Source organism: Lycorma delicatula, chromosome 1 (assembly GCF_047948215.1).
Source record: "Lycorma delicatula isolate Av1 chromosome 1, ASM4794821v1, whole genome shotgun sequence".
Classification (NCBI taxonomy): domain Eukaryota; kingdom Metazoa; phylum Arthropoda; class Insecta; order Hemiptera; family Fulgoridae; genus Lycorma; species Lycorma delicatula.
Window position 1 is genome coordinate 178,990,774 of NC_134455.1, and position 20,979 is coordinate 179,011,752.

The 20,979-nt window shown below is 33.0% G+C and overlaps 1 protein-coding gene across 1 annotated transcript in view; it reads right to left on the reverse strand.

The window, feature by feature from the left end:
- Window positions 1-682: 682 nt before the first annotated feature.
- LOC142318226 (uncharacterized) overlaps window positions 683-20,979 on the reverse strand; it is a 165,527-nt gene continuing 145,230 nt past the window's right edge. Inside the window, exons 8-12 of the mRNA XM_075354792.1 lie at window positions 20,728-20,850; window positions 13,498-13,600; window positions 6,544-6,710; window positions 2,199-2,311; window positions 683-868 (exon numbers count right to left, since the gene is read on the reverse strand). Of these exons, the coding sequence (XP_075210907.1) occupies window positions 745-868; window positions 2,199-2,311; window positions 6,544-6,710; window positions 13,498-13,600; window positions 20,728-20,850 (630 nt within the window). The 3' untranslated portion in view covers window positions 683-744. The remainder of the gene's footprint in view (window positions 869-2,198; window positions 2,312-6,543; window positions 6,711-13,497; window positions 13,601-20,727; window positions 20,851-20,979) is intronic.

A 20,979-nucleotide genomic window follows, 5' to 3' on the forward strand; every position in this document is an offset into this window, starting at 1 on the left:
CATTTTGCATACACTATTATTATTATTGTATTTATTTGTTTTATTTTTATTATTTTATTAATATAATTTATTGATGTGCATGTTAAATTATGTACATTGAATTTATTGCATTCATAGCATACTTGGTCTAAATGTTGCCAGTGTTTTTAAATTATATTAATGGTATTACTTTAATTACATATTAGTGGCTTATTCAGTAATTATATCTGGGCAGTTAAGTGGTAAATTATTCCTCAATATAGAAAGAAATTTCCCACGCTAACTGGCTAAGCAACTATAGTAGTGTTTTTAAGCTTTATATAGCAGCCTTTGGCTGATAACTTATTTTTAAACATTTATTTTATTATAAAAGAAATAATAAAATTGAGATAATTATACTTAATTAATAATTATATTAGTGATTCTGTTGATCACTATCAATTGTTTAAAAGGTGCAATAATATTCTTACTGAATAATAATAAACAATATTTAAATAAACTAACTTACACTGTAAGATGTTTGGTTTGGTGCCACTCAGTTTCAGCATCAGGAATTAAGCAGGTAAACAAATAATTCATTAGCATTTTTAGTTCACCAAAAAGTTGTAGAATTATTGATTCTGAATTATTTTGTTAACAATTAATGCAGTCATTTTTATACATATATATATATATTTTTGTCATTTTGTACATAGTTTTGTGGTGGCTTTTTATTATTGTTGATTGCACATTGAAGCGATAACAAGCTTGATCTTATTTTAAATTTTATTGTATAAGGGGTGAACTTTGGCTATCACTGAAATCCAATGCGTAGTACATATCTGAATTGTCAAGAGTCGGATAAGTGCGTGTAGCCAGTGGTTGCATATGTTCCCTTTCAACTTCCAGCCTGTAGAAAAAATTATAATTTGAAATAAATACGTACATGGTTAACATTAGTTCTATAGAATATATACAGTTTAAAACTGTATAAAAGTAGTGAATCATCATCTTATGTTAAAAAAATAAGCTAAAGAGATATATTTTGTAGCCGACAGAAAACAGACAGTTATGTTACTTCACAAAAATCAACTTTTTTTTACTTACAATTTCTTAAGTTTGTTCTATTACATTTATAAATTTTATGTTCATCTGTATGCATATATATGTATACAGATATTTTATATAAAATATAAAAACAGGATAAAAAAAAAGAATTATTTTTTTCTAATTTTTATTTTTAATTTTTTTTTTTATATTAATAAATATCTTCAAAGTATTTTTCTACATAATCATGTGTAAATATTTTGTTAAATTTTAATGATTCCAACTTAAAACCCTTTTTTAATTTATAAATAATTAGTTGAAAAAGATATTAAAACATAATATTTTTAATAGGAAAAATATAAACTTAATATTTTAATCATATGTATATGATTATCTTTTAAAAAAGTCATTAAAATAAAGTATGCATGCAGTGTATTTGGTTAAGTCAAAATACTATTTTAAATTATTTATTTTGTTTAAGAAAATAACTAAAACTCATCTTTCTAATATATAGTATTTTCTTTCTATGTATTTTTAATTGAATGGAAATAAATGAAGTATGTTCAGAATATATGCAGCAAACTAAAATAAATAAATTTAATTTTAAAGAAATAAAATCATTATCAAGATAAAGTTTTTTTATAAACTGTTTATTTTTAATGACAAACAAAAACAAATTTATTACAATATACATTTTAAAAAGTTTCATTATTCCTTAACTCATGTTTACAGATATATTTAGTGACCAGATAAAAAATAACTGAATGAGTTGAGTTTTTAAAATGATATACTGTTATGAGTTTGGTTTACTTTATCAATGAAAATGAATTATTTTGCATAATTTTCACTCCTGATCATCATGGGCACAATGATGAATATTTTTCCTGTTTATCATCGCATTAATATGCATCATCCAGAGGTCATCTGAGACATAAATATTCAGGTATCTGACATTTTCATGAATGGAATTTCTTTCTAATTTTTAGATTTTATTTGACACTAGCACACTTCTATCTAAATGAAAACTCTAGTAGCTTTTATTAATATACTTTAAATACCATTATTGTGAATAATTATGCTCATTCTTTGTAATTTTATGAGCATTTAACATATGTAATCGTAAGATTATTTCCTTTCCTTTAACAGATTATTACTTTCGTATTTATTCTTAATTTCCCTTAATCCACATTTACCTCATTGGTTTGGTGTCCGATTCCAGTCGAGTTATGCTGCAAGGAAGAAGAGGTGTTGCTTTCAAGAAACAACGTTTGTATGTTTCATGCATTCGACAATGACATGCTGCCACCTGTAATACATAACATGTGTTGGTAATCATCATCAAATTTTTTTTACTGATGTAAGTTACATGATACAAATAATAATTTCTAATTTATTGTTATTATTTTTACCAGTATACATACTTTATTAATATGTATTTCACCTACTTTTTTACACGCTACCAGTAAGTGTTTGTGAAAGCAGCAAGCATTAATCCAAGAAAAAGTAATATTAAATTTAGAAAAATACAATTTTAAATTTATGTTCTATTTATGTCACTTTATTAGTGTTTTTAAATGTATTCTGAGCTATTAAGTTAAAAAAACAAATTGTCCTCAAAAATATTTTATGTCAAAAAATAGAAAATATTTCCATCAGGCATGAATTTTGATATCTCCAGGCAAGTGGTAAAATCACATTTGATAACAAACGAAGATCATTTATATAAAACCAGAGCACAGAGCAGTTTATTAATGCATTAAAAAACCCATGCTTTCAGTTTTATTAAGACAAGGATGAAAACTATAAGAATAAGGTGAGACACTAGGAGATAATGATTAGTTTGATGTGGAAAATTGTTTAAATTAGGAAGGAAATAGGAAGGGCAGAATGTAGTCTACATTGATTACTGAGAAATGTGATAGGTAGATAGGTATGAAAAAGATTAAGATTTTTAGTCCAACCAAAAACAAAAGGACTGAAAGGAAATATAAAAGTAAATGGAGGAAGATGGAAGTAGTGAAATCGTGTTGGTTCCTAAACAGTGAAATAGTATAGGTTGGAAGATATTCCTAAGTTTCTACTTCCTTAGTTTTAAAGTCTAATTTTATTGTTTTATAATAGAGAGTTAGTTACTATCTTGTTTACAATTTCTGTTTATTTGCTTATTTGATACTCTATAACTTTTATCAATGTTAGGTGTCATGACTTTTTACGACTGGCACCGCACAAGACGGCGGCTGTCTCGATCACCGGGAGAAGAAGACCGAGGGGAATGTCCTTCATGGTGGACGACGTACAGGTCCACACGTCCGGTTGCGCTAAGTACCTGGGCGTGTGGATTGACAAGAATGGGCTGTCTAACACCCACCTCAGAGAGGTACCGAAGAGGGCCGAGCAGATACAAGACGCTCTACAAAAACTAATGGGCAACAAGAGCAGACCACGGGCGAGCAAGCGACGGCTGATCCTTTCAGTGGTTTCCTCCGTCTTGCTGTACGCGGTCCCGGCCTGGAAGGACGCACTTTCGAGAAAGAAGAACGTACGGATGCTAGCCTCCCTTACCAAAAGAGCGGCGATACGCATAACATCGGCGTATCGCACCGTATCAGGATGCGCAATGGCAGTCATTGCAGGGGTGCCTCCCATCGAGCTGCGGGTCACGCAGCTCGATGGGATACCAGCTCAATAGCTGGTCTCCACATACGAAGGAACGCCGAAGGCGGAAGCCCGGAGGCAGCTGATGGTCAACTGGCAGGAGATGTGGAGAACGGCTACGGCTGGGGCATGGACCAGGAGACTGATCCCGGACTTGGGACCGTGTATCAGGCGGAGGCATGGGGAGGTAGATTACTTCCTCACGCAGTTCCTGTCTGGACACGGGGAGTTCTGGGTCTACCTACATCGGTTCAAGAGAAGACGGACACCGAGGTGCTTCTACTGCGGCCAGGATGACACGCCGGAGCACACCTTTTACGAGTGCGAAAGGTGGGCTGTGGTCCGGCGTAGGCATGACACAGATGGCCTCACTCCAGAAATAACTGTAGCTCACATGCTGAAAGGGAAGAGAGAATGGGAGGCGGTACAGACCATGGTGGCTGCTAGCCACCATGCTCTGTACCGCCTCCCATTCAGGATGCTATCCTGAAGACGAAGGAGGTACATGGAAGAGAGTACATGGAGAGGAGGTACAAGAAGACTTCTAGGCGCGGGTAAGCAGCAATGTCCCTAGCGAGAATACTGTGCGTTTCTTCTATTATATTTTTTATTTTTGTGTTGTATTGTATTGTATTGCGAATCCATTGTCTCCATTGTCACTGTGGTTGGTACTCTACGGCCGGCTCGGGATGACAAGCACGATCGCTTCGACCGTGTGCAGGAGGGCCACAGCTAGAGGTGACATCGCCGAAGAGACAACATGAAGTGTGGGTTTCATTTATTATGTATTTTCCTTGTATTGTATGATTGTGGTATTATTTTATTTTATCGATTGTGTTTCCGTTCCTGCTAACGGCTACGAGGGCACTCACGGCGAACGTGCCCGCGAATTGCGGAAGGAGGAATAAGTTCAGAGACCAACGTGATGGGCTGCAACTGAAGGGAGGGTTCTTCGCTATTGTCCTGATTGTGTTTTATTTTATCTTATTTTATTTCATTTTATTGAGTTGTTTTGTGTTTTGCTGCTGGTTGAGGAGTGCAATCGCAGCCAACGTGATAGTGGTGGCTGACTGCTAGAGCTGCCACAGCAGCGGGAAGTTACTGTGTTTACCGAATTTTATTTTATTGTAGTGTGTATTTCATTTCTTTTGTTTATGTTTTTGTGTTTATATTGCTGGCGGGATGGCATACACGATCACTGCGACCGTCTGTAGGAAGGCCACGATCAGCGGTGACGAAGCCGAAGAATGAGACGGATGGGAAGAATAGACTTTTATTAATTATGTTTTCTGTATGGGTGTGTTACTAGGCTTAACTGCGTTTTCCTGATGGCGGCTAAGTGGTGGTGTGAGTGAGAGTGAGTGTGTTTTATTACTTGTGTTGTGTCCTGCGGATGGGTGTGGAAAAAAAAATACAGGGGGCGAATCGTGGTCGCCGTGCAGGGCCAGGGAGACAGAGGACGCTTTGGCTCCTTCATATGCAAGAATGAAGGTCAGTTGGGGTGCTCCAATGATGCATTTGGGACCCTCAGGTGTGAGAGGGGGGACGCGGCGGTTTGCCGGCTTCGCGCAAGGCGTAGCCGGCAACCTATTGTATGGTCGGGAAGGGTAGCCCCTCAGTGGAGGGATGTAGTGGTTGTCCAGAAGGGAGGGCTACTGCATCTTGATGAAACTGAGAGGATCCTGATGGGATGCCAAAGAAAAGGCAGACAGGGGGGCAGTCGACTGCCACGACACTCCGACATTCCTGTGCATAGCCTAACAGCGGAGGCCGGGGATGTTTAACAAAAAAAAAAGAAAAAAAAAGTGTCATGACTTTTGTAGGCACAACCAGTCATAAGATGCAAATTAGTTATGAAAGTGGCACAGCAATTTACAACCATGAAAATATTCAGTGCCAGGTCAATTAGAAAATTAAAGAGTGAAATAGTTTCCTGTTACCTTCTTTAGTAAATCAAATATAACATTGCACATCAACATGCCAAATCTACTAAAATTAAAATGCTATTCAATTCAATAGAATTCACCTTTGCTCTGTTCGCTGCAGGCTGATTAAGGCAGCAGGGTTGCATTATATACCTCAGATACTTCACATGTTTACTTTACTTTTATTTTACATCTTTACATTTTTTTACCTGAGATACATTTTTTATATGACAGCTACAAGAAAACTTGGAAAAATAGTGAAAAGCTGCTAATAAATACATCCCATTCTTTTATGAAAAATGAGTTATGTACACTGCTTCAACAGGGGATTCTTTATTTGTTTGTTCTTGATTTGCAGATTGTTTTGTAAATTAATAAGAAAAACCTCCTTTATATATTCGCCAGTAGTGTTACTATTTTCTGAATAACTTGGAAACTGAAAATTGTCACATTTAGTCGTCTTCAGGAAAAAGTAAATTAAAATTATTTTGATTATAAATGGTTAAGGGGTTAAGAGGTTAGTAAAGGGATTTTCCTCATTCAGATGAGATGAAAAGACATCAAATATATTTTTCAAAATCATTATTTCTTTCTCTAGTCAAGAAGCAACATAAAAATTGTGTTGGTTTTTAAAATTCAGCAGGTATGAAATAAAAATAAAATCTTCATAAATTGTATTTAAATTAATTTCACTTAAGCAATTTTTCATAGAGCGTGTTCTCAAAATATTTTACCATGTAAATTAACAACATATTTTTAAGCAAAAATACTGAATACCACTGCAGAGTGACAAAGTGAGTGGTCAGGCTTGGCATTTTTCAAAGATTAAAAATTTTATTAAGTATTACATTAAGCACAAGTTTTCAGACTACAAAAAAAATTAATATTAATAAAAGTCACGTTTATAAAAAAAAAAATTGTAATATTTCCGTAAAGAAAAAAAAAACTTTTTACTTACAGTGAGGACTACAATTAGAAGTGCACAAGCCAAAGTACCAGCAGCTACATATACATTGTGCAAGTGATCCAAATGAATTGATATAGGCATCTGAAGATCTAATCCTTGTTGATTTTCCCCCATATCTACTGGATTAGAACTTGGTATTACTTCAAACACAACTTCCTCTAAAACAAGATCATAAAAAGAACACAAAATATAGAAATGTTATTATTAATACACCTAACTGGATTAAATACTTTCCCATCCTACATTAAAACATTGCATGTTACTGTACACTGACAAGGTGCAGTTATGATCAACCAAAAATATTTTTAAAAAAACAAGGAAATTTTCTTGTAAGTCCAGTTTTATAATTTTGTGCTGAGGAGTCTGAGGAATCTTGTTAGTAAGGATTTCTTGGAGTAACTACAAACAAGATATTCTCTCACTATATAATATATATATGGTTGTGTGTGTGCATATACTTGCGCTTGTGTACATATGTATTAAGGATAGTGATTTTTCTTTATTTACATGGCAAATTCTTTACCATCAAATTACAGGTTTTGCCATTTCTTTTTTAGTATAACAAATACATTATTCTTTAAAATTTAAGTCAACATTCATATTATTCAATACTGAAATATTAATTATTTGGTTTTTATTCATTGTGGAATAAGTAATTATTTTCTATCTTCATATTTTTGTTAAATGTCTATTATTTCATTAGATTAAAACAATTTGTGGCACCTGTTTAATGATTGGTTTCTTCAGAAATAGTTTTTGAATAAGGATGATGAAATTGAAGTAAAGATTTTGATAATGTTAATGAAGTAGAATTAATATTAGAAGTAATTTTAGAAGAGAGTACAGCTACAGATTTCCTAGTGATGTCAAATATCTGGAATGAAGATATTACTGATCATAATCCTAATCAATTTTTGGTAATAAAAAATACTCAATCTCAGTGAGTAGGAAAAGATACAATTAAATTTTTAGTTATCAGTTAAAATAATTTGAGTCCATAAAACTAGACGAAAGATCAATCGGCCATTTACTGGAAAAAATTTTTAGCCAAAAATGTCTTCTAAATTTTAAAAGCATAGCATTTATTTGAAAAAAAAGTTAATTGTAATTATTTACTAGTAGAAAACGGCGGGCCTGTGGCCCTCAACGAAAATGTTTCATTACACATGATTTTGTTAAAAGTTTTTGCCAATAGTAACTGAATAACGTTCAAGAATTTGGCGAACTAACAACAACAAAAACTTTTACAACGAAAACCTTCAAAATCCTGAACCTTTTTAGCTGTCCTTTAGTTGTGATTTTTTAACGTAGCTTTAACTCTGATGTTTTTCTTTTTTATCCCCAAAATACAAATAAAGTTTTTGATGAATCGTTCGTATAAGAGGTATAAATTGTTCAAACGAATCAATCGTTCGAGAAATATTCATCGTTCCTGCAAACGAATCGTTCAAGCGCTGCATGCATCCGCCCAGCGCACCACCATTGGTTCGCGCACCGCCAATAGTAGTTAAAATAAAAATATGAGCATATACAACAAACAAAAGCCCACGCACCATCATCTTTTATGGTGAAGAATAATAGCAGACTAGAATAACTAGACTACATAAGTCCGGGTTTAGCCCGGACAGCCCTGGTTTTTTATTACTGTTCGGAGTTGCAAGAATGTCCGGGGTTTGAGAATTTTATGACAGGCGAGGATTTTTTTTAATTTTAGAATTATATGTTCAACATCGCGTTTATTTAAACATTCCTTACGGCTGTTCACCTCTCACCGACCTTGGAGCAAGCGCTGACGACGATTTTGACGGAGGCGTGACTACCGGTCTCGCCACAATTTTTTACTTAGTCATTTGGCATTACAACAGGAGCAATGTGCAATTTGTGTGTGAAGTAACTCGTCTACACGTTATTGGTCATTTTATCTCTATTCGTTTTTGTTTCATTGTTTAGCAATGGGCAAAAGAAAATGTGTTTAATGTTAACCTGCAACAGGAATACAAATTTTTGAAATTGTGTAATGACAGTAACAATGAATATGTTTATTGCTCACTATGTACTGGAGAAAGGGTGACATTGAAGACCACATGAAAACAGCTAAACATAGGATGCTATAAATGCTACTGCTTCAGCAAAAATAACAGATTTTTTAATGCCAAAGGTGGGAATAAGAATAATAGTGATCTGGAGTGTGCTGCTAAAGAAATTACATTTTCATATCACACTGCTAGATACGAACTCAGTTTTAAAACAGACTGCACATCTAAACTTGTTAAAAAGTTTTGACCCAAATTTTTCATGTATTAAAATCAAAATCGAAGAAATTAGCGTTAACATTATTTTGCCATTTATATTTTACAATGTGTTATGTTCTTTGGAAAAAATTAATTATGTAACAGTAACTCAAACAGAAATGAAGTAAAACTTGATCTAATTGTTGTAAGATATTTCAGTCTGGAGGAGGGAATTCAAGTTAAACTACAAATTTTGATGAAGTGTCAGGTGAAACTGCTCAAATTTTGACTCTGTATCTTTTGCAGTGTGAAAAAATATAAACCTGAAGAAAAGTTGGTTTGTTATACTGCTGATAACACTAACAATAATTTTAATAGTTTGAAGAGAAAAGGAAATGAAAATGTGTTCAGAAAAGTTCAAAGTGATTTACATAGAACTATTTTAGGAATTGGTTGTTCAGCCCACATTGTACAAAATTCATACAAATAGCATGTGACTACTCTCTACCCCTGGACATAGAAGTTAGTTATAAAAATTGATAAATCTCTTTTCATAAGAGTAATGAAACTTAGTTCTGTGAATCTGTGGAAACATTACAAAAAAAAGTATTATCTCATAGCAGCTCAAGGTTCCTTAGTTTGTTCCCTGCAATAGAAAGCATTCTTTCCATTATCAATGGCCTAAAATCATACTTCTTATCTTGTGAAAAATGCCCAAAATTATTATTTGTTTTTTTGAAAATCTAGAAAGTGAACAGTTTTTGAAATTTTTATATTGCGCTCTATAGTTATTTAATAATGTAGTTCTGAAATTGGAAGCTAATTCTATCACAGCAACAGAAACATTTCAGGAATATTCTGAATTAATTTGTTAACTTCAGGAAAGAAAAACCCACAAATTCAACATTAGAGTTTTGGAGAACCAGTTTTGATAAAAGTTAGTAAGTTTCAGTGGATAAATTTAGGAACTGAAATTGCCTGGTATGATTTAGAAGTGAGCGCACAAGTTGTTAATAAAGTTATAAAAGATTTCATAAATATTGATGACGTATTTGATGAACATACATTGTTGAACCAGGTAATTCAAAACCAAAGGGTTGGTTGTGGTTCAAGTTCTGAATAAGTACCAGATCCTATTGAAGAGAATTGGAAAGCAATTTTAAGGTGTTTCAAAAGACTGATATTTCATGTAGCAATATTTCTAAAATGGTTGAGTTTGCGATGTCTTTGCCTGGTTAAGAGTTTTTTTTATACACCTCATCTAAAATAAATAAAATATAAAAAGATGGATTTTATATAATGTATATATATATATATATATATACACACACACTATATTTACTCCTATATTTACACTATAATTATATATATTTACTAGAATATTATATACAACTCTCACTGTAACACTAATACATATAGCTAAATCAAATATGTTAAGATTTTCTGCTCCAGTTAAGAGTTTTTTCAATTATGTGGAACACATGGTCTGCAGAAAGGGATAGACTTTTAGTATCTACTGCTGAACATCTGCTAAATGTTAAAATTAATTCAGAACTTTCTTGTAGTGAATTTTATGTTGTAATTAAAACAAATAAACCATTTCTGAAAAAAGTCATGTCTAGTAAAAAATACAACTGAATAAATAAAGTTTAATGTTTCAGTAACTGTTAAGACTTTTAAGTAATTTCAAAAATATGTCTTGTGTTGGACTTAATAAATATGGTATGTTTAATTATAACAGAAAATTACATGGCAGAATGAGATATGCAGGATTAATGCTGATGAAATTAGCACTGGCAGGATATTTTACTTTTCAGGTGTTCTGGAATAATTTTTATCAATGTCAGTGGTTCAACTATCACTGGTGTTGAAAGAAAAAGAATCAATGTTAAAATAAATTATGTATGTAAGAAATTATATATATATATATATTATATAAAATGCATCTTTTTATATTTTATTTATTTTAGATGAGGTGTATAATCAAAACCTATCCAGAAGAAAGATCTAATACGTGGCAGAAATATGTGAGACATATGGAACAAGAATTATTTGTTGGATACCAGAGGAGGAAAATGAAATTTATGATTTTAGAAGAAGAAACTGCTTTACAATATGAATTTGGCAGTTTTGACATAAATTTATTTACATTAGTGTAAGGCTTTGAAATAGATTTAAAAAGAATAAAACCTCTACAATTGACTGATGAATCTCTGTAATGTCTTAAGATTGATACATTATCATGAAAGGTTCATCAGACTGGAAAAGCACACTTAAATTTGAAACATTGTGTAATTGCAGTACAAGAGTAGATTGTACCTTAAAACTATCATGCTATTAGCCAGTCTCATATGTTGAAAACATATAGTAGGGTGTAACAGGCAAATATATGTTTGATGGAAGAAGGTTTTGTTGAAAAAGGCTATGTTCAGAAAGAACATGTCTAAAAGGATCATCAAATGAACTGTCTAATCACAAATTTTTTGGCTTAAGAAGAATAAAACCACCTAAACTTTATTGACAAATCTAGAAAAGGAATTTGATAATGTGGAATGGAACTAAATATTTAACATTTTAAAAAGTATTGTACTGAAATGTAGGGAAAGATGACAATTTGTATCAGAATCAGGTAACATTGATAAAAATATAATGTGAAGAAAGCTAACTTCTGATGCACAAAAGGAAAAATAAAGACTTAGCCTATCTCCATTGCTTTTCAACTAGCAGATGCATTTGTGTGGAGTGGAAAGTATAAACATTTACTCTATTATTTGTGTGGAATCATGCTTTATGATATTGAAATACAGACAAGAAGAAAGTAGTCAGAAAGAGAATAAAGGTCTTTGTTATATGATGTTGAAATATGACTGTTGATGTCAACAGTTACATCAGCTATTCAGTTAATTTTTATGAAAGGGAAACTGCTTCAGAAATTCATCACCAAACTATTTCTGTCTAAAAAAAAAGTAGTGAAAACATAGAAAAATGTCATAAATTAAAAATAAGAAGTAGTGTTTTGAAGATAAAGTAGAATGGAAGTCCAATCCACTTTATTCTTGAAATCTAGAAAATTGAAGAAAACATTTTTGTTGATAGTTGTTTAACAGCCAATGAACTTCCATTATCAGGATCTGTTCTATTAACCAACTAGTCAAAGATTAGGAATGCCATTGTAAGAAGAATGCCTAACCATGATAATGCACATTGCTTACATAGTACAGATACTCTTGCAGAGTAGAGAACTCTTGTAGAGACCTTAAATGGGAAATGTTAGTCCATCCTTCAAACAGCTGACACTGAGACTTTGTATCATTTATTTATATTTAACCTTAATGGGTAAAACTTTTCATAATGAGGACAGTAGATGCAGAGATTTCATGGGTAAAAGCAGGTGACCTCTTTGATGTCAGAATCAAGAAAATTGTTACCAGGTGTTTAATAGCACTGAAATATATAGAGGTTATGTCTAAAAATTTGTTCTAAAGGTATTATTATATCTCTATTTAAGATGCTTTAAAATTATTTTCTAGCCTTCAAATCTTTCCTTCTGAGCACACCTCAATCACAAGAACATTATCATATTGTAATACTGGGAAAAGAAGCTTCTAGTAACAGAAAGTGCCAGAATAACAAAGCGAGAAAAAATGGAGAACCCTTAATTAGACAAACTTTTGATTGAAAAAGAAGAATTCAGAAACAACAAGAAGAAATTCTTTTAGAAAAAGGTAGATTGATTGATGTTACTACAGGTCAAGCCTGCTTAAATACTGCCAAGGATCAGCAACCATCATTACAGTACAATAAATGCAAGGATAGTGTGCAGTAATAATCATGTTCACAAGCCAAGAGTGTTTCATGAGTATCTCATTTTGGGATAGTGTTCTCTGCGGTTGATTACAAGAAGCTGTACAGTGAGTTTGTTTTGAATAAAGGACAAAGTGACACCATAGATAGAAGTAAATAATTCTTGTATAAAGTTAATCATTGATTTTGTAATTGTTACATCACTGTTATAATCATTTGATAATGTTGTATTAATTGTTATAAGTTATTGTTAAGTTCATAGTAAAATTAGATATGTATTTGCAATTTATAATTTATTTATTTTGTACATAGTATTTTATTATATAGTAAATAAAGTGTATTTATAAAAAATTCTTATGTGTGCTATCTTTCATACCCTTTTCAATCGATAATAGGTGACAATATATTAAATTATTACTAAATTTATTTATCTAAATGAAAAATAAAGCAGTACTTAAGACTGATTTGTTAAATAGTGAGTTACCAATGAAAAACTTTGAATTTTGTTTCCTATTTCATCTTTAAAAGCACTAATGTCTTTAAATCCAACATACTGTTTTGTTACTTTAATAAAATTCAAACAACTTGCTTCAATATTTGCAATTTTAATGATTCTTAATTTTTCTCTGAGCAAAATTTACTTCATCAAACACCTAATGAATGTAAAATAACATAAATAAGGATAAAATTGTAGTAAAAATTCTCATAATTTATTAAGAAATTTTCATGGGGCTTTATAGTTAAATAAACCTGAGGATATCTATGCAAATTAAATAAAAATTTTTTTTACGTAAATTAAATTTAATTTTACATGTAATTAAATTTTTTTTACGTAAATATATCATCTGTATAGTAAATGATTTAAGAAAATAATAAATTTTAAAAATAAATGTAAGTGAAGTATTTTTACCATTACAAATTTTTCCAGTAAAGCCTGGCCTACATGCACAGTAGAAGGAATCTATACTACTCCAACAAGTACCACCATTATGACAAGGATTTGCACCACAAGCCTGGAAACATAAAAAAAGAATATCAGCTTGTTTAATGTAGTTATTGTTTTATAAAGCAATTTAGATAAAAGCCTAAATTAAATACATAATTTTGTACAAAACATTTTTGATACGTTATTTAAACACAGTTAATTTTTAAACATAAGTAAGAATGGCCCTCTATGTGTAATAATGTTTTTTATTGAGCATTAATTATGTTTAGGTGTAAATTTATCCAGATAATACCATTATTGGATGAGTACTAACACTAAACAGAAAGCATGTCTTATTTTACAGCAACATTTTCCATATAGTAATAATTCAAGTTTCTAATTAATTTTTTGTAAGAGACAGCTACATGGTTGCAGTGAGTAGAATTTAAAAAAAAAATAACTTAGTTCTATTGTAGTATTTAACTTAACAAAATTAAGTATTGTTTTCAAGATACCAGTTGCTCAACAAAAAAAATTCTATTGTACTACAACTTTTTTAGGTAGGTGATACTCATTTTTCTGGGCTAATGTTATCTATGTACCGTACATACAAAGTGTATCAAAACGTTCTCCCAGGACTTTCAAAACTCATTCTGCTTGTAAAAGTAATGGAAAAAGTTCATACAAACATGTCATAAAATGATTCGTTTGCAAGTTTGTAAGTTGGTGAAAGATATTAGAATTCAGCTAAAATCATACTGAAATTTTTTGGACTTAATTAAAGAGCAGAATTAGTGATTTCTTATGGTTTTTGACCTAAAATCAAATAAAATAAGTCCTAGAACCGTATCTGCTGTAGTTTTTATGAAATATGGAATGAAAACCAATTCATTAGGGTAAAAAAATCTGTTTTTTATCTTTGACAACTGTTAAGAAACAACTTTCTTAAATGGGTAATGAACGCATAAAACTTTAATACAAAACTTTTAAGAATCTAATTTTAAACAAAATGGTGTAAGATATAACCTAAATAAAACAAAGAAAAATTAGAAGAATTTGAATTTTATATAAAAATAATATATTCAAAGTGCGTTGTACCTACAAGTTTATAATAAATATTAAAAAATGAGCCTGCCGTTTTCAACACGTTTCTTGACATGTTTCTGTACTGCTTTTGTTGTCCTTTCTAATTCTTAAGGGATGTTCTTAAGTTAATCAGCCGCATCCATAATACGGACAATTAATTGCTCACGAGAATGTATTTTTGTTTTGTATACACAGGCGATTTTGGTGGCCAGGGACGTGAACCTCCACGACAGATCCATTTCTCGGGGAAAAGATGATTTAAATGGTGGAAATGGCATGAGAGAAATAGGGATGCATGCCATCGAGCTAGAAGTATACTTTGCGTCTCAGAGTTATAGGAAAATCTTCAAACAGCTGCGGCAATTCTTCTTGAAGAAAGTGCAAGAAAACCTCAGCATTTAAGCTGCTAGGTAATATGAACGATCCAAATGGCCGATTGTGAAGAAGGCCTTGCCGCACCATATAATGACGTTAAATCGGTGTTGAGAATTGCTTTCCACAGTTTCATGAAGATTTACTTCTGCACATTTGTGATCATTGCGTAAGTTTTCGACGCCATCTCGAGTGAAGTTTGCCTCGGCGGTAAAAAACATACTTGTAGAGTTGTCGATTTTTTATTTCACCAGTTGCAGACCTCCAAGCGAAGCAGTCCGCTTCCTGGGAGTAGATGTTGAAATGATTGTGATAAGGATAAAACTTGTTTTATTTAAATGTCCTCCAACCATCGAATGTGAAACTCCGATCCGCTTAGAAAGACGTCAAGACTGATAACAATTTAATCAGTAACAGCGTCGTGTTGGACAGATTGTTCCTAACTGGTACGAAAACTAGGTAGTGAACCTGTTTCCTGAAGATTGCGAAAATCGGACTAATTGTTTTGGGATCTGAATCCTGCGATTCGGAAAACGTATTTCATATTCTACTGCAGCAGCTGTAGCAACATACACACACACACACACACACACACACACAAAATGAACATCATATCAGCGTATATTCCTCTGATGTAAATAAGTTCGGCATTGCTTCAATGGTAAACCGATCACGTTCAAACTAAAATTCACAGAAAACCTTCGCTAACGACGCACAGTTCACAGTAACCCGATATACTTAATGTACCTTACAAAATGATTTAAATACTAATACAGTATTGCGCTTTCTTGATCAGCTGAAGTTATTTTATTGCCAACTTTGAAATAATATTTTTTCAAATAATCTATTGCATTTCTTTCATTAATAAAAAAAATATTGAAAAGTAATTTTTTTTATTTTACAATTGTTGTGTAATTTACAATTTTTTAACAGTATCTTATGTTTTTACCGATTTTTCATATCATCAAAAAGAATTTGATTTTTATTTACGATAAATAAGTACTTTTCTGACAAATATAGTACTACACTGTTTCTGATAAATGTACTTTTACACCATTTCTAAATAAAAATGTTTTTCTAACTTTTCTTTGTTATATTCTAGTTTACATAATTTTATACAAAATTAAACTCTCTACAAGTTTAGTTTTTAGTTTTATGTGTTTATTACACATTTAACAAAGTTATTGTACGTTAAATATAAAAAAAGAAAACAGGTGTTTTTATCCCAGATTTCTAAAAACTACTGCAGATGCAGTTCTAGGACCTATTTTATTCGATTTTTTAGACCAAAAGCCATAAGAAATCACTAATTCTGTTCTTTAATTAACGTCCTACAAATTTTAATAAGACTTCATTTCACCAGAGTAGCTGAAATCCAAGTGCAATCTTTCACTTTTTGCCGGTCACTAGCCGTAACTTGCAAACGCATCAGTTTAGAACGAATGATTATGTGAACGTTTTTCATTATTTTTACGAGTAAAATAGACTAAATAGTTCCAGGAGAACTTTGTGATACACTGCCTAATATTTAAAGTTCATATGTAAATAATTGCCAAGATGCATCCTGAACCCCTAGGAGAAGACACATCCCCCAACGAACTCTCCGTACCAAGCCCTGATGGGCTTCTCCGGAGGTCATCTTTTAAACCTCGCCATATGTCATCTCTTAGTCGCCTCGCACCAGGATGCCACCGATACGATTGCCACAACCGACGTTTCCAAAAATAACAAAATACATCTCTAGTCTCAAGCAGAACTGAAAACTATAGCCGTCGAAGGAACTGAATCACCTAGCTAACCGAAAGGTAAAGTGAGTTCATATGCGACACAAACGCGGAAAAACACGAAAATAAAACTAATAAAAAACAGACAAAACCAATATACCACTAATATAACAAATACAACACTAACAAGAAATCGTAACAAAACAAAGTACGCAGGAATAAGACCAAGCAACACACTAGATTCCTTCCGCAATCCGTTCCCTAGCCAAATAGTGCAGAAATTCTGCAACCACTAACTATTTAGCCCAATCCTTCCAGTTTTGACTGATGTCAAGCGTTGCTCCGATGGTATCCAGTCGAAAAATTACTGCGGTGCGCTCCAAATGGTATTTGGCGCATCCATACAACACATGAAAGCCATCAGCCTGCCCCACATACTGCGGGTACAGACCCGAACCCAGTCAGTCTACCCCTGAAGGTCCGGTAAGAAACTGAGTTATACTTGTTAGGGGAACCCCATGAGGAGCCCCGCAAGTTCTTAATGTCTGGGAAGAGATCGTGCATATATCGCCCATCAATATTCTTATCCCATCTAGCCTGCTGTATATCATAACCATGTTGGTCGATTTCCCGTATCTTTTCGGAAGTAAACTCATCCAACTTCATAGCAACATACCGCTCCGGTCTCTCAAGAGCTAGAATATCAACCGGTTTCATTCTCGCAATCACCAAGATCGCCTCCCGCGGAACTATCCGATAACTACCCGTTACCGTCAACAGTAATAGTCGTTGGGCCCTTAATAATATATCTTGGAATATAACTACAAAATTTCATCCTATCCGCCCAAACTGGTGCAGCATGCAACATAATGGCCTCTACACCCCCTTGTACAGGATACTTAGGGTCCTAAAATTGAAACTACAATCCGGATTGAACACACGTCAGATTCCAAAAAAGGCACTGCAAGCCTTCTCTGCTACATATTGAAGGTGCCTCTTGAACTGAAATTTCTCATCGAGATACACCCCGAGGTAGTGTTCTGAACCTGAGTGTACTTTATTCAGTGGCCTGACATCGATAGTCGAATTTGCCGACTCTTCGCCAAACGGCCTTTGAGGAGCATCATCGTGGTCTTTTCCAGGCTGAAAGTCATCTTATGTTGATGAGCCCACAGATCAAGTACCTTGCATGTACGAGTGGTCCTAAGACCTGGCAGGTAAAACTTTCTGGTGATGAGGTATCTGAGGTTCAGCATGATGATTCTTCGTTGTTTTCTGATGATGAGGGGCTGGGGGCTGGACCATCAGGGGTCCCTGCTTGTGGGGATAAGGACTATGTGGTCCAAAATTTCCAGAGGGCTGTTAGGAGTGTTAGAAGCTCCAGTCCTTTTTTGAGAGCTTTTGATGAACATTATGTGGCAGCATTGCACGTGTTAGAGGGTTCCAGTAGGACCAGTAAAAAGACCTTACATGAAGTGGTTGAGAAAGAGTTAAAGGAACTTAAAGTGATCATGACTGCTTGGTAAATGGTTATGAAACAGTTGTGACTAAGCCTCCTGTGGTTAAGGAGGTAGTTGTTAAAGAGGTTGTTAATGTTCCTACTTGGGTGCCACAGTCAGTGCAACCACAGTGATGGAGTGAAGTACTAAAAGGACAGTGTGAAGCTAGTTTATCTTGTAGGCTACCCAAGGTCCTGTTCATAAATTTAAAGGAAGGGGCTGCAGCATAGACTAGCAAGCAGATTAAGAATGACTAAATCGTCCTGTGTTACAAGAGGAAGAATCTGAGGATTTGAAATATCAGAGAGACTCAGTAGGATCAGAGAGACTATAATTATCATATACGATATTGATCGTTGGCTATCTGAGAAAGAGCTGCTGACTCTTTTGAGGCAACAGAATACTCAGATGAATGAAACCACTTTCAAGCCCGGATGTTGGTTGCTATTTCAACTGGGTACGCATGTGAGGCAGAGGTTTATCATGGTGTATTCAAGGTTTCTCCTGAGATTCTTGATAGCTTCGTGAAACAGGGTGGGTTGTTCATCAACTTTTCTTTGTGCAGGGTTATAGAATACATAGATGTCCGGCACTATTTCACGTGCTGCCAGTATGGTCATATGCCAAGAATTGTAAACAATTGGCAGTGGTCTGTGTACATTGTGGAGATGAGGGGCTTCAGCATGAAGAGTGCCCTAACAGGTCTGAGGGTCCTATTTGCATTAATTGCAAGCATTTTCACAAGGATCACAAGCACTTTATGAACAGCAAGGAGTGTCCATGTTATCACAGAGCTGTCAATATGTACTGTAATTCAATAGGTTTACATGGTTGGTTTCGGTCAGTTGATTTCACAGAGTGGATACATTGTTCAGGTAGAATTTAGTGAGATTGCTCTTGTAGGGATTGCTGTTGTAGATTGCTCTTCTTTGTAGGAATTTGGATGTTGTTTTATTGCAACATCCCTACATTTTGATTCTGGTGATCTGCCAGGTTTCTCTTGTTGGAAAAGTTTTTTCATGGTTCTAATAGTATGTTTGCTCTTCTGTGCAGAAGAGAGTTAGATTGTGTTTTTCTTTGAGAGTTCTCTAATGAGGATCATGTTGTCGTTCGTTTGGATACTCCAAACTTGCATCTTTATGTTCCAAGTTCATATTTTCAGTACTGTGACCTGGCTGATCATCATCTTGAGGTCTGGGATTGGATGTAGTCAATTTTTATATTCTCTTTGGTTTCTAGATAAAACTATAGAAAAATACTTGTAGCTTCTATTTCTCTGTTTATTTCAATTTGTGCCATTCAATTTCATTCTATTGTACTGTTTTTTCAGGATTATGCTTGAATGTCAAATTTGTGTTTAAGATTGAAATCTTAGCACTTACCAATAATTTGTTGTTTCTTAAGAAAAAATATTTACCTTAGGGTCGCTTCTTTGTGACAAAACAGTTTTTTGGGAATAGCTTGTTTAAAATGCAGTTTACAAAAAAAAAACAGTCAGAAAAATAACCAATTCCATAGTTGGTAAAATGTTATTTCTTTCAAATTTTCAGATTCAGCATACATTTTTACAAAGAATTTCAAGTTATGAAGATTAAAGCAGGTTGCTTTAATCAATATTTGCTTTAAATAAAGCGAATAGAATTAATTTTATATAACTTTTACAGAAACCTAAAAATATCTTTCTCTAATTTTATGAGACATTTTAGTACCTTACATACTGTGAATGAATTATAGTAAAAAAATTCAGAAGGAGAAAAATTAAAATAAGTAAAATTTAAAACAAGTTTCAAATGAAGTATTTTTTTGGTGTTTTAACAGAAAATTTACTTTAAGTATTAAATAAATTCTGGTATCTGAAGGAGCAGCAGGTAGTTCAGTTTCATATAATACATAAACATTAAGATGTATTAAGTATATATAGTTTATTAATTTAGTATAATATTCCCGAAGTATCAAAATGTGTTATCAGCTTTGTTGGCTTAGGGCTCAAAAGTAGCTGTATAATTCTTCTTCACATGTAGTAAGTGAGTCTGTTGCTTGTTAAATATTGAACTACTTGATGTATTCATAATAAAAATCTAATTACTGAGTAGTAGTAGGGAGTCAGTCGAGGAACAGTAGCGTTAAAATATATAACTCATTTAGCCCTGCTCTGAACTATAGATACTGCATACTGAAGCCTTTTAGTTTAAAGTTTCTTTTTTAAACAAATAGTTATTTGAAACCATAAAAATAGATTCAAAAAGGATGATGGGTAGGGTTTTTTTATCAAATCTATCACTGTAACAAAAAACTAGCCTATCATTTTACATTTTTTCTGAGTATGGTTCAAATATTTTCTTGATTCTTGAATTACACAACATTTAAAATTGTTGACTTTATTCTTTTTAATTTTCTGATCAAATACAAACTAAGTGAGAAAATGGCACAAAACACACACACACACACACACACACACACACACACACACACACACACACACAATGTATATGTATAAAATACATATGAAAATGTAGGAAAGTTTTTATACTGACTGCTCGAGTTGGAGTCAGACAGTCAACACCAGTGTAGCCTTTAGGACAATCACAGCTATATGTATTCCCTTTATCCACACAATAGTGATGATGTGAGCATGGATTTGGATCACATAAATCCACCTAAATGATCAACATAATAATTCACATAATATTAGTAATTATATATTATTATAATACGAATGCGATTAAAAAGTAAAACTTCAGTTTACTAATGTTCCATAGTGATTTTGATGTATAGAAGTCCTTCTT